This window comes from Engystomops pustulosus, chromosome 6, assembly GCF_040894005.1.
Source record: "Engystomops pustulosus chromosome 6, aEngPut4.maternal, whole genome shotgun sequence".
Taxonomy (NCBI): domain Eukaryota; kingdom Metazoa; phylum Chordata; class Amphibia; order Anura; family Leptodactylidae; genus Engystomops; species Engystomops pustulosus.
In genome coordinates, this window is record NC_092416.1 from 68,094,270 (window position 1) to 68,119,410 (window position 25,141).

Genomic DNA, 25,141 nt, shown 5'->3' on the forward strand with positions numbered 1-25,141 from the left:
TTATTTTTTTCATAACTCAGCGTCATCTCATCTGGCATAGTAGTGTGCTGTAATACTTGGCTAGAAAATAGCCATAGGAGAATACAAACGGCTTAATTACGCCTACAGTAGCGTTATATATATTTGATTTCTGGTTGATCTGCTGGTGGCTGTAGTTGTTGCAGTGCATCTACTAGTAAATTGTGAGCAATTTGGAGTCAGACTTGCGACCACTGTGTTTTAGTGACGCACATATCCATCGCAAAGACCGAAGTGGGAAAATTTATTAGGGCCCGGGGTTGTATTTCAATTAGGCACAGTCTGCCATTTCCTTTTTTATTTTACGTTTATTTTTTTCATAACTCAGCGTCATCTCATCTGGCATAGTAGTGTGCTGTAATACTTGGCTAGAAAATAGCCATAGGAGAATACAAACGGCTTAATTACGCCTACAGTAGCGTTATATATATTTGATTTCTGGTTGATCTGCTGGTGGCTGTAGTTGTTGCAGTGCATCTACTAGTAAATTGTGAGCAATTTGGAGTCAGACTTGCGACCACTGTGTTTTAGTGACGCACATATCCATCGCAAAGACCGAAGTGGGAAAATTTATTAGGGCCCGGGGTTGTATTTCAATTAGGCACAGTCTGCCATTTCCTTTTTTATTTTACGTTTATTTTTTTCATAACTCAGCGTCATCTCATCTGGCATAGTAGTGTGCTGTAATACTTGGCTAGAAAATAGCCATAGGAGAATACAAACGGCTTAATTACGCCTACAGTAGCGTTATATATATTTGATTTCTGGTTGATCTGCTGGTGGCTGTAGTTGTTGCAGTGCATCTACTAGCAAATTGTGAGCAATTTGGAGTCAGACTTGCGACCACTGTGTTTTGCGCTTAGTGACGCACATATCCATCGCAAAGACCGAAGTGGGAAAATTTATTAGGGCCCGCGGTTGTATTTCAATTAGGCACAGTCTGCCATTTCCTTTTTTATTTTACGTTTATTTTTTTCATAACTCAGCGTCATCTCATCTGGCATAGCAGTGTGCTTTCATACTTGGCTATAAAATAGCCATAGCAATAGGATAGCATCGTTTGGTTTTAAAAACTAAAAAACACAAAAAAAAACCCAAAAAAAACAAAAAAAAGTTAAAAAAAAAATTCAAGTTATAACTCTCATTTTCAAAATGTTTAACCCGAGGGCTAGGGGTAGAGGACGAGGGCGGGGACGTGGGCGTCCAACTACTGCAGGGGTCAGAGGCCGTGGTCCTGGGCGGGGTGAGACACCACCTGCTTATGAGGGAGCAGGGGAACGCCGCAGAGCTACACTCCCTAGGTTCATGTCTGAAGTTACTGGGAATCGTGGTAGAGCACTGTTGAGGCCAGAACAGTGCGAACAGGTGATGTCGTGGATTGCCGACAATGCTTCGAGCAATTTGTCCACCAGTCAGTCTTCCACGCAGTCCACCCATGTCACCGAAATCGGCACTCCTCCAGCTCCTGCACCTCAGCCTCCTCCCCCCCAGTCTGCCCCCTCCCAGCAAAATTTGCCATTTGAACCGGCATACTCTGAGGAACTGTTTTCTGGACCATTCCCACAGTCACAAACCACTTGTCCGGTTGCTGATGAGCAATTTTCCGATGCCCAGGTTTTCCACCAGTCGCAGTCTGTGGGTGATGATGACCTTGTTGACCTTGTTGACGTACTGGAAGAAGTGTGTAAAGAGGTGTCCGACGATGAGGAGACACGGTTGTCAGACAGTGGGGAAGTTGTTGTCAGGGCAGGAAGTCCGAGGGGGGAGCAGACTGAGGGATCGGAGGATGATGAGGTGACAGACCCAAGCTGGGTTGAGAGGCCGGGTGAACACAGTGCTTCTGAGACGGAGGAGAGTCCTCGACCAGAACAGGTTGGAAGAGGCAGTGGTGGGGCCAGACGGAGAGGCAGGGCCAGAGCTGGTGCATCAGCTCCAAATGTGTCAACTAGTGAAGCTCCCGTGGCAAGGGCTCCTGCGGCGAGGGCTAGATTTTCAGAAGTCTGGAGGTTCTTTAAGGAAACACCGGATGACCGACGGACTGTGGTGTGCCACATTTGCCAAACCAGGATCAGCAGGGGTTCCACCACTAATAGCTTAACTACCACCAGTATGCGCAGGCATATGAATGCTAAACACCCCACTCAGTGGCAACAAGCGCGTTCACCTCCGGCCGTGCACACCTTCCCCTGTGTCAGCTGATAGTCAGCCCCCTGCCCAGGACCCTGCCACAAAAACCCCATCGTCGCCTCCACGATCCTCCACAGCATCCACCAGCGTTCAGCTCTCCATACCCCAGACGCTGGAGCGGAAACGCAAATATAGTGCAACCCACCCGCACGCCCAAGCCCTTAATTTGCACATCTCCAGATGGGAATCTATGGTGTTTTGTCATTTCCCAACTGAGGTAGGCAGAATGGGTGACCAAATTGGATATAAAAGACATGAAGGGCAAACATCTATTGTCCACCTTTTTGGGGGGAAGGGACAAAGGACAGACATATAAGGGCATGAGTGTGGAGGAAGGGAGAAGGAAGCTGCCCTCATCACCAGCTAGGAGGATCACCCCACAGACCATATCACCTTCCCAGATTTGACTGAGTACCTGTATCTCTTGTGGAGGATTTGGCCCAGTAAAGACCGTGGTAGCGGGGTGCTGTGATGCAGTTCAAGACAGTGACACCAAGGTTTAGTCCAAAACAGGTCTCGCCTGCGTTTATTGTAGCAGCAAAATAAAACAGCCTTCACATTCAGGCATTAAATAAACAAAAATCCTACCCGTCAGGGTGCTAACTATACAGGTGTTCACTAACTCACCACTATACAAAATCACTTGGCTGCTCCAGGCACAGAGGTCAGGGCTGTGTGCTCTCCAGCCTCCTTCCAGAGAGAGACAACACTCTCAGCTCTGCTGAGCGGTTTAAAAAAAAAACTGATTGGGCTGCTCCCATCACCTGTGTCCAAGGTGCTGGACACCCAACCTCAGCACTAAGGCCTTGCATAATAGCAAAACCTAGGGGAAACATACCGCCCATCCACAGTTAACCCCTTCAGTGTCTCACACTCTCTATCCCTGCTCCCCTGTTAACCTATCTATCTATTAACCTATCTCCGTACCCCTGCTCCCCTGTTAACCTATCTCTATACCCCTGTCCACGTATCTCTGTACCCCGGCTCCCCTGTTAACCTATCTCTGTACCCCGGCTGCTCTGTTAACCTATCTCTGTACCTCGGCTCCCCTCCTAACCTATCTCTGTACCCCGGCTCCCCTGTTATCCTGTCTCTATACCCCTGTCCACATATCTCTGTACCCCAGCTGCCCTGTTAACCTATCTCTGTACCCCGGCTCCCCTGCTAACCTATCTCTGTACCCCGGCTCCCCTGTTATCCTATCTCTGTACCCCGGGTCCCCTGTTAACCTATCTCTGTACCCTGGCTCCCCTGTTAACCTCCTCTGTTAATCTCCCTGTCCCCTTCATTCTCTCTAATAATAGGGATAGTTAGGTGTAAGGATTGTTATATGTGTGTGCATGTGTGTTTATATGCATTGTTGTGGGTTGGATTCTGTGGGTTTTGTGGATATTGTGATTAACATTGTATACTTTTAGTGTTAATAAATATTATTAGTATTAACCCTGAGTGTGGTAAATAATAGGGTACAATACAGAGACTAGAAACAGAATGTATAGAATATAGCAAACAGTATGACAAGGAAGGTAGTGATATTAATCGTTATATTGCATAACAATTTATAGAACTACAGCATCCCTATACACCTGGAGTGAAAGTGCTTTGCAGCTGCCCACCAAGATGTATTAATAGGCTAGAGCCTTCTGATAAATCCAACATGTGTCTGGAGTCAGGGATCCCATTATTCCTTGGTGTCCTAAGCTCCAGTGTATGATAAATGTGCCCCATTGAGTGGCTACAAATATATTTAAAACTGTCTAATCTAACTTTATATTTCCTATTTACTGGCTTAGTTTAAGCCAGGTACATTTTCAGCAACTTGGATGAATTGGCATCAACTTGATTCAACTTAAGACCATGCCCTTAACTTATACACTACCTACCACACATGCTTCGGTAGAGACAACTAATGTTAATGGAGACAGCTTGACAAAGGAGTCCACTGCAAAATATGCATTAGAGGCAGGCTGGACTTGGGTTCCCCCTGTCTTTCTTGGTCACCCCTTACTCATTGATACAGGTGCAGTATACCTTGCATATGTGGGCAAATGGTTGTGAATTGTTAATCTCACCTGTGTTTGCTAAGTTGGCTGAGAATGTATACACACTACTGTCATCCTTTCCTGCATATGTTTATTTATGTATTTCATTTGTCAAGCATACCCTATTATTGGTGCCTCCTCAGGCCGGTGGCACTGCTGCTTTAGACCGTTGTTTTGTGACTAAAAATACACCTCACATGTGGATGTAACCTGCTGTCAGGACACATGGCTGGGCCCAGAAGGGAAGTAGAAAATATTGTATTTCATTTAATTGATGAATAAACTTATCCTTATTATCTTTAACAGTTGTATGCTTGGCTTACATACATGCATACATTCATACATTATACAGCAATTGGATGGTAACTTTTAGTCTACACTACCATTTGGGAATACAAGTTAAATGGTCTCTTCAGCATATATTTTGTTTTTTAATGTTAGAGCAAAATTCAAGATCTGGATCTTATAAAAGGAAACATGGGCAACAGCTCGAACAGCTAATATAAGAAACATTGGGGTAGATTTTGAGGCACTAGTCGGAAAAGTGTCTAAAATCCTCAAAGGGTTGTACAGCAATTTTAATGGGTGGTTGGGGGGCTCTAAAAATATTAAAGAGCATATATTTACCTCTCTCCTGTACCTCTCACCAGCATTAGTCTCAGGCAGCAGGTGCTTGGCTATGGTTGGATGGGCATCACAACTCCTTGAATATATTTAGTATCTTTGAAAGTGTTTATACAAAAGTTTTTTTCTGGAATACATGATGAATGATTTGCAGTTATACTTCTATACTGTTACTATAAATGTTTTAGACTATAAGACATATATGGTAAAACATGTCTGGATCTTACAGTCTAAAATCAGTGGAATCTGACTGATACAGACCCCTGTGACTGATTCATCAATATCTATAGCAGTGCTCAATTCTTTACCAAAAGGTCCATTTTAACTTTATTTGTTTTGGTTAAACGGTGTCTACCACCACTGGAGAAAATAAAAAACTTAACTTGACTCTGTTCTAGAACAGGTCTTCACCCTCAAGCTAAATAGAAACTGAAAATTAGAGATGAAGCTGGTAGAGGAGAAAGCTGCTAATGAATACATGATGCAAGTTGTTTAATGGCCATAATTAGTGTTATTTGTGATGTGCATACACTTGACATCTTATTTTGAATAGTCATCTGAAAGTGTTAATACATTTGAAAAGTTCTCTTTAGACCTGTGTCGCCTTGTGAGCTACAATGAAAACGATCCCTTTATAGTCAGTGAGATCACTCACATTTGATCTCTTTTTAACCTCACAGAAATCAATTGTAAAACCTTCTCCAACTAGAACTTTCCTAGCAAAATCCTCATCATATCTGAAATTATAAAACTTGTGTTCCCCAACTATATAATATGTTGCGTCTATAAGACCAACGATTATGATGTATCCTCCAGGTTTAAGCAACTTTGAGAACTTCCTGAGATTCCTGACATAATCATCCTGGTCTTTGCTGATAGCTTCCAGGAGACAAGAACTGATGATACAATCGGCTGGTGGTAAATCTATTGGTTCTGTTATATTTTCTTTCTCAAGGTCACATTTCACAACATGTTGCATCGCGGATCTCACTTTTCCTTCTTTGTCTTCCAACTGCTCACTGAAAGAAATGGAAGAAACGAAACAAGTTATTATCCTGCAGTCAACATCAGTAGGACAGCATCGAAGTTAGTGGTAGGTTCTAGAATATTGGTTTTTCGTAGTGGTGGATATTGGTGAAATTAACCAGGTCTGTAAGTGGTGTTTTCACCCCTTAATGACCGCTGTATCGTGTTTTTACAGCGGCCATTAAGGGTACTTCTTCTGAAGCACCGCCTTTCTATGTCGGCACGTCAGAAGAAGATTGCGGGACTCAAGTGCCGGGACACTCCGATCTCCGTGTGTTTATCCCCTTACACGCATGACCACGTCATGTAAGTACATCCCCTGTAGGTTCCGTCTCCTGGTAGGACGCAGCTGTCACTAACTGAGCGTAGTCAGTCAGTTACATTATACACTGTAATACATGTGTATTTCAGTGTAAGGGCATGGACAAACGATCGGATGAACGCTTTTTAGAGGGACAATGAAATTAGGTGTGCAATGACCTGAAAGACACCACCTCTCTCCCACCTTGGTGATACCTCAGCTCCCCTCAATAGGCTGACCCTATGATAGCCCTGGGTGGAGTGGGAGCAATAAGCTAGCATTTTTGATTAGTTCAGGGCATCTACATCATGGACATTGCACATATGCCCTGATAAATATTCCCCTATAACTCTATAAGATCATCTTCATGGGACAGTGATACAGCCACTCAATTGCTTTCAGTGATCGGCTCCCCACAGGAGCCTTCTCGTTACAGCCGGACTGAAGTGACACCCTAAGCATCTGGCTGTTGTGTGCTGTTCTCTTTTTCTTCTCCCACAGATCAAAGATAAGCACTTCTTCCCCTGCCTGGTTTTGGGGATTACAGATCAGAGGTCATCTATACTCTGACATATTCTTTAGCAGAGGCCTCATATGGGATCACCGCATAGGCACCCAGTCAATGCCATTAAACAGAACTGCCTCTCAGCCCCTAGCCAGTACAAGTACCTTCCCAGTGTCACTATCCAGCACTAATATATATCCAGTACCACTAAACCGGCACAGGCACTCTTCTGGCGCCACTAACCAGTGCAGGCACCTATCCAGTGTCACCAGCCTATATAGGCACCTGAGGCATCCTGTCCCTCTCTGCTGAAACTGTGTTATTGTGGTCTCACATAAGTCTTCTCTGGAGAGGCACTTTCTTACCAACAGACGCGCCCTCCACATGATCTGTTTTCTTTGTTTATTTATAGGTTCTGAGGACTACCAGGGGTGGCCCACTGACAGTGGCCACATTGAAGCCTCACACCTTTCATGGTCTACCTGTGCAAGCCACACTGTCACAACGATACATTAATACGGGAACACACTTCCATGAGAGGACATACCACAGCTGAATTCTAAACCATATACTTCCCTGGAGTATAGGCAACCATAGCACATCCCTTGTGCTATAACTAGACTAGAATCGATTCGAACAAAGTGGAATTTGGTCCGAATTACATGGAAAATTAGATTTGTCACGAATCCGAAGTGATTTGTGGCAACAAAGTTTTTTTTTCCTCCTTCATTACCAAAAGGGGAATGAGCACAACGTGTTACATGGGGCAGAGAACTTTGGGAAGAAGAAAGGAACACCTGTAAACCTGTAAGCCAATCGGCGACCGGAAGTTTTATGTAATGTCACAGCCCTATAAAAACAGGCACCCATTTTCAATCTTGGCACTTCACACTGCATGTGCTGTCTGTAGCTTCCAGCTGCTTGTACTGTACTGTGCTGTAGTGATTTTTTCTCCAAGGGTGTCTGTTTTGGGGGATCTGTATAGCCCAAATTGCATTTTTTTTGTTGCTGAAGTGAATAGGAAGAAATCTTTGTAATATCCACATATTTTCTGTAGTAATTTCTGCTCCTATTACACTGTGCCAGTTCTTTTGCTTCTGTATACCCCAAATTTCAAGTTTTTTTTGTAAGATACAGTAGATCCATGTCAAATAAACACATTTGATTAACCATCTTTGATTAACCTCCAAGAGAGGTGGCAGGTGGAGCAGGCACAGGTTGCAGCACAGTAAGGGGACGTTGTGACAGGGGTGGCTCTGTGAGTCCAGAACAGCCATTGTCATCTAGCGCCAGTATGATGATAAACAACCCAAAGGTTGTCGATTGGTTGACTAGATCATCCACTTCCTCCCAAATGACATCTGACAACCCCAGCCAAGAGTCCGTGGGTTCGTCATATACAACCCTTAGTTGACAAGGCCTAGGAGCAGGTCAGCGGCGCTCACCTGTCCTCAACCAGCCTCTGTCCTGTTCATTTCCCTCAGCCAGAGATCTACTAGGTGGTCTGGGCTCAGTGAGGATAAATTGTTTGAGGACAGTCAGCAGCTGCTTGGCAGTGAAGAGGTGGAGCAGACATCTGCTGCTTTGTGCAGTAGGCGGAATAGCAGAGATGTGGACAGTGGTACTTGCACTTGCAAGTAGGGCTGTGCATACTGAGACCGTTGGGGAGAATATCAGTGACAGGGAAACACAAATTTATGATGATGGGAGCCGGGTGAAGACATGAATCATCATTGGGAGAAGATCCACTGCGAGGACAAGAGCCAAGCAACTGTGGAGTACAAACCCTGCTAACCATGTCCAAGTAAGCAGTGTAACAGGGGCTCAGCAAGGCAGTGGCATTAGTAGTCCTTCAGTGCAGAGCGTTGGCAGTAAAATCACCACCTCCGCGGTTTGGCAGTTTTTTGTTAAGGTACCAGAGGAGCTGAGTGTGTGTATATGTAGAATCTGTGGGCAGAAAGTGAAGTAACTAGTGGCACACATGCCATTTCAGCCAGTCAAGGCTCCAGCACCTCTGCCAAAGGAAGCTATTTGACATCATCTCCCGGTCCAGATGCTCCTGCTCCTCAATAGAAATTGTGCCAGCAGTCGTTAAAAGAGGCAATTACAACTGTATGCGTCCAGCCATCCTAAGGTGAAGAATCTGACTGTGCTCCTGTCCAAGTTGTTAGTACTACAGTCACTCCTTTTCCAAGTCATGGACTCTGCACCCTTCATAGAACTAATGGCTTGTGCCAAACTAAGGTGGAGAGTTCCAAGCTAAAATTTATTTTCCAAAAAGTCAGTGCCAGCCCTTCACAAATATGTAGAACAGAAGGTGGGACAATCCTTTAGCTTATCGGTTTCTTCCAAGGTGCATGGCAGCACGGATGTGTGGATCTGTAACTACGATCAGGGCCAGTACATGTCCTTTACAGCCCACTGGGTAAATGTGCTACCCACCCAGCCACACCAACAACTTGAACAAGAGACGCCGCTTTCTCCTCCACGTTGTCAAACTGCTGCTCCTGCGCCAGTGACTGCCTCTTCCTTCTCCACCACCACCTCATCCTCCACAAGTCTAGGTGCTGCTCCATCATACCACATGTGCAGGGCACAGCGGTGTCACACAGTTCTACACCTAGTTTGCCTGGGCGAACGTAGTCACACAGGGGAGAAACTGTTCCGCCTCATGCAAGAAGAAATCAATGTGTGGCTTCCTCTGAGACAACGACAAATCGGAACAATGGTGACAGACAATGGGAGGACCATGGTGTCCGCGCTGCATGGCGCATGTGTTCAATCTGGTTGTCAACAGGTTCCTCAAATCTTCGTTCCATCTGAAAGTCATTCTTTAATGGCCAGGAAACTGTGCATGAGCTTCAGCCATTCTTACAAAGCCAAGCACATCCTTCTCAAGTTTCAGCTGCAGAACGGCCTTCTACAACATAGTCTGATATGCAATGTTTCCACCAGTTAGAATTCCAGCCTCCATGTGTTAGGCCGCCTGTATTAACAGAGAAAAGACATTAATGATTTTTTGATGATGCAAGTGGACCATAGTACTCCCCTGTGTAACATTGATGTCAGCCACTGGCAGCTCATGCGTGACACCTGCCATTTGATCAGGCCTTTTGAAGAGGCCACGTTATTTGTCAGTCGCCAGGACTGCGGGATGAATAACATCATTCCACAGCTTCATGTCCTGGAACTAATGCTGCAAAATCCCTCTGGTCAGTGTACTAGAGAAGTGACGACTACATCTCACATGAGTGGGAGCTGAACTGAAGGAGGAGGAGCACATTGGTGCACAAGCAGAGTCTGATAGAATCAGTGGTTTTTCCACTCAGGTGACAGGAGAGGAGGAGCAGGAGGATCCTGAAGAGGTAGAAGACGAGGCAGATGACCCAGAAACACTGGCAGTATACAGTGGAGATGGAGTCCAGGAGTCCCTCAGAGTCACTTGCGCAGATGGCCCGCAGCAGGCTGCTTTGCCTAACTAGTGACAGCCGAATAGTCAACATCCGGCATAGGGATGAGTTTTGGCTCTCCACCCACTTGGACCCTCGCTACTGGTCAAAAATTGGTGACTTTTTTCAGCTGCCGAGAGGGAGCAACAATTGGCGTACTATAGAGAAATACTGTACAGACAGTTTCTGCCTATGTGCGCCATTGTCCATCCTCTGTCAGGTCTGACCGGAGGATTCCTGGCAGTCATCGCTCACGTACTACTACTCTGTGGCCTACCATGTTGCTGTCACCTCCACATTCTGACCTCATGCTGTTGCCGCCTTTGCAGTTCTTTTTTGGCAAAGAAATAATATTTTCAGGAAAATTGTAATGAAGGATGCATGTGGCATCTCTAATCTTCAAATTAAAATTTAAATTAAAAATTTCAACTTCAAATTTATTTCAAACTTTGTCATTGTGCCACAATGTGGCCTCCCATTTTGCTGCCAGCTAAAGAATTTATCATCATACCACTCTTTGACCTCATGCTGCTGCCGGTGCCACCTTTGCAGTTCTTTTTTGGCAAAGACAAATGAAAATTGTAATGAAGGATGTATGTGGCATCTTTAATCTTCAAATTCAAATTTAAATTGAAAATTTCAACTTTGTGGCCGCCACCTTCATTCTATAATTGTGCCATTTTGTGCGAGTTTCAAAAACCCGCAATACCCGAAAACCAATGATTAATAACCCCCATAATTTGAAAAAGGTCAAAATCATAACACAATCCCCACCCATATGGTATTACCACATCCATAACAACCCCTAGAATAAAAATAATTATTGAACCTGCACCATAAACGCCGTAAAAAAAATTGTTCAAAACCCACCAAAAATTATGATTTTTAACTTTATCATCCCAAAAAAATGCAATAGAAAGTGATAAAAATACAATTGTTATGCCACCTGGAAAACAGTGATGCAAAACCTATAGTTTTTTTCCCCATGTAAGTTTGTTTTGAGAAATTGGTTGTGCAGAAGGGAACAAGCAAAATTTAGCTTTTGGAGCTATGATTTCACAGGGTTTTTTTTTTTTTGGAGCGCCCTGTCGTGTTTGTAGAGTCCTTGAGTACCACTGCAATAGAAACCCACAAGAAGTGTTACCATTTTGGAAACTACATCCGATATGCTGGCAAAAACTTAATACAAAGTGAATGAAGCAGAGTAAATATTACATTTTTTTTTTCTCGCAGACCATGTTACTGCCAATTTATTTTGCGCAACTCATGCCACTTGGGATAGACACATCAAAAATCATTCTGGGGGTTATCCCATGTAATTAGCCCATATGTGGCAATAATCTACAGGATGGGAACACGGCAGAGCTCAGTTGGGAGCAAGCTAAATTTTAGTTTTTGGAGCTCTGATTTCACTAGACTGATGTTGGGATGCCCCTGATGTACCAGTACAATATAAAACCCCAGGGAAGTGACCCCATTTTAGGAAAGGGCGCCCCTCAAAGAATTTGCCTAGGGCTGTATGAGCATTTTAACCCGTAAGATGCTGGCTCAACTGTAATACAATGTGAATGGTTCAGAGCATAATTTGCATTGAAATTTATCAAATTGCACTCAGCCCAAATCAGGACAAACACCCCAAAAAGAATTATGCAGGTTGTCCCGGTTAGGGCCATACCCCATATGTGGCAATAAACTACAGGATAGGCATGCGGCAGGATTTATGAGAAAAGGAGTGAAATTTAGCTTTTGGAGTTTCCCTGAGGTACCAGTACAATAGAAACCCCCAAAAAGTTGAAAGGGCACACCTCAAAGAATGTATCTAGGATTGTATATGCATTTTAACCCCTGCTACGCTGGCCACAATAGGAATGTGCCAGCTTAAAATTGCATTGTTTTCTCAAATGTGCCATTTGAGATGACAAATGAAATCAGCCATTGGGGAGAAACACCCCAAAAATCATTCTGCGGCTTATTCCAGGTATTGCAGCATCCTATGTGTGGCAATAATCTACACGATGGAGACATAGTAGGGGAATAACTGGCATTTGGAGCACAGACATTTTACATATTTACACACTTTATGGCATCATGAAGCATTTGACCCTATTTTGGAAGCTACACCCCTCCATGTATTAATCTAGGGGTATAGTTTTTTAATTTTAACCCCACAGGTGGATCCCTAATAAAATGCATAATATATAGTGCATTGTAAAAAACATTGGGGCAGATTTACTTACCCATCCTGTAGCGATCCCGCGGCGGGTTCTCAGTGGAGGACTCGGGTCTTCCGGCGATTCACTAAGGTAGTGCGCCCGATGTCCACCAGGAGTGTCGCTGCTGCGCTGAATTCCGTCAGAGTTCACTGAAGTTCACCGTCCTACCCTTGGTGCAGGTAAGCGCGTGTCAAGTGACACTTTTTTTAAAAATACGGCAGTTTTTCCGAATCCATTTGGTTTTCTTATGGCCACGCCCCCCGATTTCCGTCGCGTGCATGCCAGCGCTGATGCACCACAATCCGATCGCGTGCGCCAAAATACTAGGGAATGCGCAGAACTCCGGCTTCTCGGACAAGGGCGCGCAGCTGCCAGGAGCTGCGCGCCGAAGATCACAGGGTAGGCGGGGAAAGCGGCTACTGGGGCGTAGAGTAGCCGCATCGTGTAGCCTCGTGTCCGGCTACTCCACGCCCCAGTAGCCGCTTAATTAAATTTACATATTAGGGCAATAAAGTTTATGCTACGCTAGCGGGGACGTGAGGATTAGCTCTAAAAAGGGCTATCCTCACGTCCCATACATCCACCTACCACCCGATCTACCTTTATAGGTAGATTCGTGGTGGTAGGTTCCCTTTAACCCCTTCCTGCTTGCAGCATACATGTACGGTGCAGAAGTGCAGGAGTTGTATGAAGAAGGCTCACAGGCTGAATCCTCTTCAAACAGAGGTGGGGTTTGTTGCATATTGCAGCAAACACCCTCCTCTAGTACCCGTGGTTGGCGCTGGCACTGATCCAAGGTATTTACCCTGCCAATGACGTCGGCATCTTTGTTCCTATCGTCGCTCCTCGGAAATGTCATTTTGAGCAGCAATCGATTGCCATGACAGCCTTGGATCTTCATCAGACCCGAGGCTAAAAATCACAAATTCTTTAGGTATTACCGCTTCTCAAAATGTTTTTTCCCAATGGGGAACCACATAACGGGAAATAGCGCCCAAATGTCTGAAATGCTAGTTTTACACCATTTTCAATCACATATAAAATGTAATAAAAAGTGATGAAAGTGTCCTCTATATGGTAGCAATGAAAACGGCTAATTTGCAAAAATTTACACCTCACCCAGCTTAGTACACCAAATTATGAAAAACTTATTATCATCAGAATATGGCAACATTTTTTTTTCCGTACGCATTCATTTTATTTTTAAAAATGTATTAAAACACAATAAAACTTATATAAATTTGGTACTACCATGGTCATACTAACTCAAAGAATAGAATATAGAAAGTCATATAAACCAAGCCCTCAAGAAATCACGCAAATGCGTTATTTTGCCAATTTCATCACATTTTTTCCCAGTACACGGCATGGAATAATGAATAACGCCACGGAGAAGTAACATTTGTGACACAGAAAATAAGTCGTCACAAAGCCCTGTACATGAAAAATGAAAAAGTTGAGGATTTTTGAAGGTGATGAGCGAGAAATGAGCGAAAGTCAGCAAAACTTTTGACTTTGCAGAAAGTCATAAAAAAGCCATAAAATATTTGCTAATCTGTGTAATTTGTGTAATCCTAATTGACCTAAAATAGGAAAGGTGCACACACATATATATATATATATATATATATATATATATATATATATATATATATATATATATATATATATATATATAAATTTTGAGACCAAATCCTTCACCTGTTTCCTTCTAAGTCTACATGAAGTTGTGCAGCATGACACCAGTCGAATGCTCCTGTACGTGTGTCCACCCATCTCTTCAGCTCCAGGATGCATCTGTCTTTGATCTTCAGCACTATCAGGTGTTTGAAAAAGGCACAGGTTGAATACAGATGATGAATCGGGGAACCTTTGCTGAGGTCTATCAAGATATCTCCTTTAATATGACCTGTAGAGAAATAGTATAAAAGGTAAATGTATGAAGTCCTTTGACTTTCCAGCACTGTGTTGAACTTGTTGTTCATATCTTTTACAAACTATTGTATGTAAAATACTGAAACCATGTTACTTGCATCTACTGTAAGAAAATTTTAGAATTTCATAATGAGAGACATTATACTTTGGATTCAATAAGATACAGTATGATGATATGGACAAAGAAAAATATTGAAATACCCTAAAATTTATTATCAATAAAAAGTTTGAAAGCACTAGACATCTGGGTAAATAGAGAGCTTAAAGGAAACCTGTCACTAGGAACCACATTTTGCAGAAGCCCATTACAGCTGAATTGCAAATATGCCTTTCTGCTTTCTCTACATTACAATATAATTGTATGTTATAACTTACCTTGCACCCTGACAGAATCCTCTGTGTAGTCCCAGGGGTTTGCTTTGGTTTGGGTGCATTTCAAAAAACAACACGGGACTTGTCTGTGCTGCTCACTCCTCATCTCTCAGCCCCCAGCTTTGTCCTCGTGTACAAGCTCCTCCATCCTGCTCCTTCACAGAGCTCACAGCCTGGTGAGCTGACATCAGTAGGGGAGGGAGGAGCTGTACAGGAGCACAAAGGTGGGGGCAGAGGAGTGAGCAGCACAGACAAGTCACTTGTTGTTTTTTGAAATGCTCGCAAACCAAAGCCTAACTCCCTGACTACGCTGAGGATTCTGTCAGGGTGCAAGTTAAGTTATAACACACAATTATATTGTAATGCAAATGCTTAGCGAAAGCAGACTATATTGGTATATTTGAAATGCAGGTCTAATGAGTTTCTGCAGCCTGTCTTTAGGGAAAATGAGATCCCTTTAACAACATAAAGTCCATAAAGAAAGATGGGATTATATATAATATATTATATGATAGAAGCTCAATGGTATCAGCCTAGTATGGAGGTTGCAAGGACCTTAATATGTACCATGTGGAAAAGTGCAAACTTGTTGGTTCCTGTGCCCTGTCAGGCTAGCATATAGGGTAAAAGGATATTCTAGATCACATTGAAAAGGCTGCCAAAAAAGGCAGCACAAAACACATATGGTGGCAATGTACGTATTGGATGGAGATTTTTAAATTAATCTCTTCTGTGATAGGCAAGGTAATTAATCGCTTTAAATTACATTCCTTACTTCATATAGGGTTAAACATAGGGTGAAATCACCCATTTTGATTGCAGCAAGATATTGAATTATGAGAAAATAGAAATCCTTGGATCTACCTAATGTAACAGAAGTTAAAAATAGGGTTATTGATCAAATGGGATAGCACTAGCTAAAGACCTGAAACTGCCGAAATATAGAAACAAGACTTGCTAAATGTGGGAGATAAGCTCTTGTTTTACCCCATTGGTAAATGAAATAGGGGAAAAGAAAGATTAAATAAAGGATGCAAAGATAATATATAATTCTAAGGTAAAGGAAAAAAAGAAGTACTTAAGCACTTTTAAAAATGATACTGTTTGTTGTTTTGTCTTTTAGAATTTACAAAGAAGAAAACATCTCTTACCAAAGGCTCTGTAACTTTTTAATACAGTATATTGATGTTACCTTGTGGTTAATAGTGCCTCACATAGGCATCTGTAGATTTAGAATCCCCAAAAGATAATAAAAGTCAAGTAATTGTTTTGTGTATTTTTGTATGCACCATCAATAAGCCAGATTACAGCCACCCATCTTTCGTGAGTGCAACTAGTTAAAAAATAAAATTACAAATGTTACTACCAGAGGCTGTTCATCCTGTTACAGTCACTGCTATCTAGCTCCTACTGCTTCCATCCTGCATCCAGGAGGTGCTCCGGTACCTAGGCTTAGGCCTCTTGAAGTATCCCGCAAGCTTTGTGTCCACTCAGCAAAACTATGCCAGGTCAAACCAAGTTTACAAGTTTTTTTAAATTATGCAAGCACATCTACCTGCTCCGCTAGCCACCACATCCCTCTAAATCCCTCTATGCCCACATGGTGTGGAGGTGTCGTAGTCTTTTTAGGGTTTGCAAATTCTTGCACTGCTTCTATTCCAGAAAACTGGTGTAACAGTTATAAATCTCACCCATAGCATTTATATATCTTCACACGTGGTTGCAGTGCCCCCACCTCACTGCCCCACCAGCTTACTCACTTGCTGCTGCTCCATACCACTGCCTACTGGTTGAACTGCTGCATAAATACTTCCTTCTCTCCCCTCCAGAAACACAGTGATATCCCTAACCATTGAATTTTAGAGGCAAATACGTCACTCACCGAAATCATGTTAAAAAGGCTTCTTTATTTTGGTAGAGGTAACAGGACAGAGTGAAGAGCTGTCTCGCCAAGGCGACGGGCCGTTTCGCGTGCACACACGCTTTTTCAAGGCTTGAAAATATTGTGCCGCATTTTCCTCTCTGTTTTTGCCTCATTTGTCTGCATACATTGAACGTGCACCCAGGACTGCTTTAATTTCCCTAATGCCCAGTCACCTGCCTTTGGTCTGCAAAAGGTGTTTGTTAATTTTGGTGTGAGCAGTGCCGGCTATTGGACTTTCTTTTCTCCTCTGCCTCCTGAATTAGAAAAATAATTTATTCGAGGAATAACTTAGAACTATATAGGGTAAGAACCAAAATCCTAAATATGGCTGCAAGAATAGCAATTTAGAATATATGTTAAATCCCAAACTGAGACAAACTGCATTGGCACAATAAATAGAGAACAGTTGCCCCTGTTACTCATAAATAAATAACAGTAATTACAAACACACCAACTACCTGCAGTGACCTATTAACATAAATAACCACAATAGTAGGCTACACAAAATAGATGAACACCAACTGACCTGCACTGTATGCTATCCACTATTGATGGACACTAGGTTCTGGATATTTCAAACAATTCCATAGGATAAGTGTAGGGAAGACGGAATTTTCAGTGCTTCCTTGTTGTAAGGATTTTTCTTGGTTTGTGGACAAGAAGGAGTCAAACATAGACTAAGTGCATTGTATTAAATCTTTGGGATATTATTTCAACCTGAATTCTCACGTCCATTTTGCCTTCACCAAATTATATAATTAAAAAAATATATTTTTCAATGTCATTATTTAAATTACTCAGTATCAAGGTATCTAAATCAAAAATCCACCGACTCTATGCTTGCAATATCTGTTTAGTAAAATTAGCCCCCCTTGAATTGGGTTTCACCTTTTCAATTCCATATATCTTTGTTCCTTTTATAATAACACTATGGTTTTGTTTAAAATGCCAAAACACGTATCACGGGTGCTTCTGTGACCCACGTCCTAAGTCGCTGGCGCCCCCATGCCTCTCTGTGGCCCCAGCTCCCTGCTCTGCTGTCTTACCTCTCCACATTCCTGCTCCGCTACCCGCAGCCTGGCGTGCGCATCCCTCCTATGTTTAAAGGGCCAGCACACCACTGATTGGTGCTGGCAATTTCCAGGAATTTCCAGGGATTCTGCCTCACATCTTGGTACCATACGTTGGCCACCACGGAGGACAAAGTCGCACCTGTGGAGTGACCTGTGGTACCCTGCCGCAACAAGTCCATCCTGCTTTAGGGCGGGCTCTGGGGAAACCAGGTGCCCTTTAGATTCTGCTCCCAGGTGTCAGCTTACGCCAACGATTGTGGTTGTACAGAGGATCCCCTACCTCAGATCCTGACAACAGGGGTAACCATCATATTGTTTTTCTATGTTGGTTAAATGTTCCTTAATTCTAGTGATCAGTTTTCTCTTAGGGCGAATTCATGCGACTGTGTACCGGAGAATTGTGGGTACACATCAGTGCACTGGAGAGGAGGAGGGGGTGAGTGCTGCTAGCCCCTCTCCAGAGAGATACACGGCGCACAGGGCCTTAATATGGAAAAAGAAAGGACATGTCCTATCTTTTAATTGAGTACGGAATGGTACGGTGCCGCACCTGTGCTTCACGTACCGCTCCATTTTCCCATTGCCGGCCTATGGGGGACGTATATACGACATATATACGTCCCCCAACGGTTGTGTGAATGCGGCTTTAGTGATATGTGCAATGTTTGCATTATATTACACCTTTGGTATTACAGATTATACAGTATATTGTTTAATGTTACCACCCAAGCATTTACACATTTTAGTGTCTACATTTGAAAAATCCCATTTTTTGTAAAAAAAAAGTTTTCCTTTCCCTTACATATTCTATTTTGTATAGTAGGGACAATAAAATTACCTACATGTTTTGCTTTCCAAAAACAAATTTAGGTTTTAGTGGCAAATAATGCCCTACTATCTTATCTTGCAATAGAATATTCCAATAATTCTCAACAATGCCCTTGAATGCTCCATGAGTCTTTGAATATTGAGTGATAATAAGTATTTTTAAATGTTCTTCTTTTGCCATGCAATTCTTCTTTTCTTTAATACTAGTTTCCATATTTTTCATAGGGCTTTATATATGAGTCCATTTCCTTTTTGAGTAAACTTAACCAAATATAACCTGCGGCTCCTACTTTTACTATAAAAAACAGAGAAAATGAATACTTGAGTATAAGCCTAGGGTGGGAAATGCATTGGTCACAGCCTCCCCACAGTATATAGCTTTTCAGCCCCTTGCCAGCCAGCATTCACCCATTAGATAGCCAGCCCCAGTATATAGCCTGCCTCTGTATATAGTCAGCTCCTGCATATAGCCATCCCCCTGCCCTGGTATATAGCCAGCCAGCATTCCCCATATAGCCAGCATCCCACCAGTAGCCAGCCCCATGCCGCAGTAGCCAACCATCATTTCCCTCTTATATAGCCAATACCCTGCCCCATTATATAGCCAGTCCCCTCCCCCATTATATAGCCAGCCAGCCTTTCACCAGCACCATCATAGGCTCTGACGCCGGCTGACACAGTCATAACTTTGTGTGTAACGGCTGCCATAGCAGCTTGTGCGCCGGACCATGACACGGACCTGCTGCCTCCGGACAGATCATGGAGGGCACTAGTAAGATGAATTTTAACTTTCTTTTTTTTGACTCGGGTATAAGCCAAGTTTGGGCTTTTCAGGACTTTAGTATATACAGTATTTTCTAGTATATCAACATCTTTGTCACATTCCACTCATTTGGTACAATTCCTGCAGTGTTGCAAAAATTTACTTTTGGTATATTTTTTAGCCATAAGCTAGACGATTTTGGACATATTCTTGTAGGTGACAATCCATATATATCTATAAATTTGCAGTTAAACAATCAATTCCATATATAATTTGGTGTCCCTGTTGTGAATTATCGGATGCTATTTTAGACATCATATTATTCATTGTTAGGTTAATTACCGAAAAGTGTGCCATATTGTTCCCTTTCCCAGATGAGGTGACAGCCCAGCTTCAAAATATACCAGTGGCAAGACATTCCATCATGCACTTAGGCATAAAAATTAGTCAGACACAAGAATCCATCTACAGACTCAACTATCCCCCCCTATTTACAAAAATTGCCTCTGAGATACAGAAATGGCACAATCTTCCCTTATCTTTGTTCGGACATAACCACTTGCTGAAAATGATGAGTGCATCTTAGCTGCTATATCCCTTACAAACACTCCTGATACTCTTAAGCCATATGGACATACTTAGGCCCAATAAGACTTTTGCAAACTTCTTGTGGCAAGGGAAAGGACTGCGCTTAAAGTGCACAAAATTAATGGCCAGCAAGGACAATGGGAGTATTAGCTATCCCAATATAAGATCATAAAATCCAGCGAGCCCTTGTCAATATATATGATTGGGCTCATGGATCAAGTGATTATTAAGATTGTGTAACAGAACAGGCCTTTTGTCAACCATAAGACCTGCTAGCGTTACTATTAGAGATGAGCGAACATGCTCGTCCGAGCTTGATGCTCGGTCGAGCATTAGGGTACTCGAAACTGCTCGTTACTCGGACGAATACTTCGCCCGCTCGAGAAAATGGCAGCTCCCGCCGTTTTGCTTTTTGGCGGCCAGAAACAGAGCCAATCACAAGCCAGGAGACTCTGCACTCCACCCAGCATGACGTGGTACCCTTACACGTCGATAGCAGTGGTTGGCTGGCCAGATCAGGTGACCCTGGGATAGACTAGCCGCTGGCCGCGCTGCTCGGATCATTCTGTCTCTGGATGCCGCTAGGGAGAGAGCTGCTGCTGCTCAGGGAAAGCGTTAGGGTGTTCTATTAGCTTACTGTTAGGCAGGAGTGATTCTCAAAGAACCCAACAGCCCTTCTTAGGGCTACAATAACGTTCTACTTTTTTTATTTTAATTTGCATCTTTTACCATTTTGTGAGGAATTAGCAGGGGGACTTGCTACCGTTGTGTTTAGCTCTTAGTGGCACACATATCCATAGCAAAGACCGAAGTGGGAAAATTCAGTAGGGGTTGGATTTCTATTAGGCAATAACTCAGTGTCATCTCATCTGGCATAGTAGTGTGCTTCCTTTGATACTTGGCTAGAAAATAGCCATAGGAGAATACAAACAGCTTCTTGAAGCCTACAGTAGCGTTCTATATATTTGATTTCTGGTTGATCTGCTGGTGGCTGTAGTTTCTGCAGTGCATGTACTTGCCAATTCTGAGCAATTTGTAGTGAGACTTGCGACCGCTGTGTTCTGCGCTTAGTGGCGCACATATCCATAGCAAAGGCTGAAGTGGCAAAATTCAGTAGGGGTTGGATTTCTATTAGGCAATAACTCAGTGTCATCTCATCTGGCATAGTACTGTGCTTCCTTTGATACTTGGCTAGAAAATAGCCATAGGAGAATACAAACAGCTTCTTGAAGCCTACAGTAGCGTTCTATATATTTGATTTCTGGTTGATCTGCTGGTGGCTGTAGTTTCTGCAGTGCATGTACTTGCCAATTCTGAGCAATTTGTAGTGAGACTTGCGACCGCTGTGTTCTGCGCTTAGTGGCGCACATATCCATAGCAAAGGCTGAAGTGGCAAAATTAAGTAGGGGTTGGATTTCTATTAGGCAATAACTCAGTGTCATCTCATCTGGCATAGTACTGTGCTGCCTTTGATACTTGGCTAGAAAATAGCCATAGGAGAATACAAACAGCTTCTTGAAGCCTACAGTAGCGTTCTATATATTTGATTTCTGGTTGATCTGCTGGTGGCTGTAGTTTCTGCAGTGCATGTACTTGCCAATTCTGAGCAATTTGTAGTGAGACTTGCGACCGCTGTGTTCTGCGCTTAGTGGCGCACATATCCATAGCAAAGGCTAAAGTGGCAAAATTCAGTAGGGGTTGGATTTCTATTAGGCAATAACTCAGTGTCATCTCATCTGGCATAGTACTGTGCTTCCTTTGATACTTGGCTAGAAAATAGCCATAGGAGAATACAAACAGCTTCTTGAAGCCTACAGTAGCGTTCTATATATTTGATTTCTGGTTGATCTGCTGGTGGCTGTAGTTTCTGCAGTGCATGTACTTGCCAATTCTGAGCAATTTGTAGTGAGACTTGCGACCGCTGTGTTCTGCGCTTAGTGGCGCACATATCCATAGCAAAGGCTGAAGTGGCAAAATTCAGTAGGGGTTGGATTTCTATTAGGCAATAACTCAGTGTCATCTCATCTGGCATAGTACTGTGCTTCCTTTGATACTTGGCTAGAAAATAGCCATAGGAGAATACAAACAGCTTCTTGAAGCCTACAGTAGCGTTCTATATATTTGATTTCTGGTTGATCTGCTGGTGGCTGTAGTTTCTGCAGTGCATGTACTTGCCAATTCTGAGCAATTTGTAGTGAGACTTGCGACCGCTGTGTTCTGCGCTTAGTGGCGCACATATCCATAGCAAAGGCCGAAGTGGCAAAATTCAGTAGGGGTTGGATTTCTATTAGGCAATAACTCAGTGTCATCTCATCTGGCATAGTACTGTGCTTCCTTTGATACTTGGCTAGAAAATAGCCATAGGAGAATACAAACAGCTTCTTGAAGCCTACAGTAGCGTTCTATATATTTGATTTCTGGTTGATCTGCTGGTGGCTGTAGTTTCTGCAGTGCATGTACTTGCCAATTCTGAGCAATTTGTAGTGGGACTTGCGACCGCTGTGTTCTGCGCTTAGTGGCGCACATATCCATAGCAAAGGCCGAAGTGGCAAAATTCAGTAGGGGTTGGATTTCTATTAGGCAATAACTCAGTGTCATCTCATCCGGCATAGTACTGTGCTTCCTTTGATACTTGGCTAGAAAATAGCCATAGGAGAATACAAACAGCTTCTTGATCTTGAAGCCTACAGTAGCGTTCTATATATTTGATTTCTGGTTGATCTGCTGGTGGCTGTAGTTTCTGCAGTGCATGTACTTGCCAATTCTGAGCAATTTGTAGTGGGACTTGCGACCGCTGTGTTCTGCGCTTAGTGGCGCACATATCCATAGCAAAGGCCGAAGTGGCAAAATTCAGTAGGGGTTGGATTTCTATTAGGCAATAACTCAGTGTCATCTCATCCGGCATAGTACTGTGCTTCCTTTGATACTTGGCTAGAAAATAGCCATAGGAGAATACAAACAGCTTCTTGATCTTGAAGCCTACAGTAGCGTTCTATATATTTGATTTCTGGTTGATCTGCTGGTGGCTGTAGTTTCTGCAGTGCATGTACTTGCCAATTCTGAGCAATTTGTAGTGGGACTTGCGACCGCTGTGTTCTGCGCTTAGTGGCGCACATATCCATAGCAAAGGCCGAAGTGGCAAAATTCAGTAGGGGTTGGATTTCTATTAGGCAATAACTCAGTGTCATCTCATCTGGCATAGTACTGTGCTTCCTTTGATACTTGGCTAGAAAATAGCCATAGCAATAGGATAGCATTGTTTGGTTTTAAAAACTCAAAAAAAAACAAAAAACACAAAAAAAAAAAAAAAACACAAAAAAAAAACAAAAAAAAGTAAAAAAAAAATAAAGTTATAACTCTCATTTTAAAAATGTTTAACCCGAGGGCTAGGGGTAGAGGACGAGGGCGGGGACGTGGGCGTCCAACTACTGCAGGGGTCAGAGGCCGTGGTCCTGGGCGGGGTGAGACACCACCTGCTGATGAGGGAGCAGGGGAACGCCGCAGAGCTACACTCCCTAGGTTCATGTCTGAAGTTACTGGGACTCGTGGTAGAGCACTGTTGAGGCCAGAACAGTGCGAACAGGTGATGTCGTGGATTGCTGACAATGCTTCGAGCAATTTGTCCACCACCAGTCAGTCTTCCACGCAGTCCACCCATGTCACCGAAATCGCCACTCCTCCAGCTCCTGCACCTCAGCCTCCTCCCCCCCAGTCTGCCCCCTCCCAGGAAAATTTGGCATTTGAACCGGCATACTCTGAGGAACTGTTTTCTGGACCCTTCCCACAGTCACAAACCACTTGTCCGGTTGCTGCTGAGCAATTTTCCGATGCCCAGGTTTTCCACCAGTCACAGTCTGTGGGTGATGATGACCTTCTTGACGTAGTGGAAGTGTGTAAAGAGGTGTCCGACGATGAGGAGACACGGTTGTCAGACAGTGGGGAAGTTGTTGTCAGGGCAGGAAGTCCGAGGGGGGAGCAGACTGAGGGATCGGAGGATGATGAGGTGACAGACCCAAGCTGGGTTGAGAGGCCGGGTGAACACAGTGCTTCTGAGACGGAGGAGAGTCCTCGACCTGAACAGGTTGGAAGAGGCAGTGGTGGGGCCAGACGGAGAGGCAGGGCCAGAGCTGGTGCATCAGCGCCACTGTCAACTAGTGAAGCTCCCGTGGTGAGGGCTCTTGCGGCGAGGGCTAGATCTTCAGAAGTGTGGAGGTTCTTTAAGGAAACACCGGATGACCGACGGACTGTGGTGTGCAACATTTGCCAAACCAGGCTCAGCAGGGGTTCCACCACTACTAGCTTAACTACCACCAGTATGCGCAGGCATATGAATGCTAAGCACCCCACTCAGTGGCAACAAGCCCGTTCACCTCCGGCCGTGCACACCACTGCTCCTTCCCCTGTGTCAGCTGCTAGTCAGCCCCCTGCCCAGGACCCTGCCACAAAAACCCCATCGTCGCCTCCACGATCCTCCACAGCATCCACCAGCGTTCAGCTCTCCATACCCCAGACGCTGGAGCGGAAACGCAAATATAGTGCAACCCACCCGCACGCCCAAGCCCTTAATGTGCACATCTCCAGATTGCTTAGCCTGGAGATGCTGCCCTATAGGCTAGTAGAGACCGAGGCCTTTCGCAACCTCATGGCGGCGGCCGCCCCTCGGTATTCGGTCCCCAGCCGCCACTACTTTTCCCGATGTGCCGTCCCAGCCCTGCACCAGCACGTGTCAGACAACATCATCCGTGCCCTGACCAACGCCGTTTCTGACAAGGTCCACCTGACCACGGACACGTGGACGAGTGCTGCCGGGCAGGGCCACTATATATCGCTGACGGCACATTGGGTTAACTTGGTGGAGGCTGGGACCGAGTCTGACCCTGGGGCTGCTCATATACTGCCGACGCCGAGGATTGCGGGGCCTACCTCGGTCCAGGTGTTTCAGGCCTACTATGCCTCCTCCTCCTCCCACCCCTCCTCCACCTCCTCCTCCGAACTACCATCCGTGGGCACGGCGCCATCAGTCGGTAGCTCTAGGCACAGCAGCAGTGCCGTCGCTAAGCGACAGCAGGCGGTGCTCAAACTGCTGAGCCTAGGCGACAAAAGGCACACCGGCCAAGAGCTATTACAGGGCATCACGGCGCAGACTGATCTGTGGCTGGCACCGCTGAACCTCAAGCCGGGAATGGTTGTGTGTGACAACGGCCGTAACCTGGTGGCGGCTCTGCAACTCGGCAGACTGACACATGTGCCATGCCTGGCCCATGTGTTAAATCTGATAGTGCAGCGTTTCCTC

General features: G+C 44.2%; 1 protein-coding gene across 1 annotated transcript in view; it reads right to left on the bottom strand.

Annotated features, from left to right (window-relative positions):
* Nucleotides 1-2,741: 2,741 nt before the first annotated feature.
* The window catches only part of LOC140065770 (nicotinamide N-methyltransferase-like), a 34,785-nt gene continuing 12,385 nt past the window's right edge, over nt 2,742-25,141 (bottom strand). Inside the window, exons 2-3 of the mRNA XM_072113343.1 lie at nt 14,067-14,274; nt 2,742-5,890 (exon numbers count right to left, since the gene is read on the bottom strand). Coding sequence (XP_071969444.1) covers nt 5,461-5,890; nt 14,067-14,274 — 638 coding nt within the window. The 3' untranslated portion in view covers nt 2,742-5,460. The remainder of the gene's footprint in view (nt 5,891-14,066; nt 14,275-25,141) is intronic.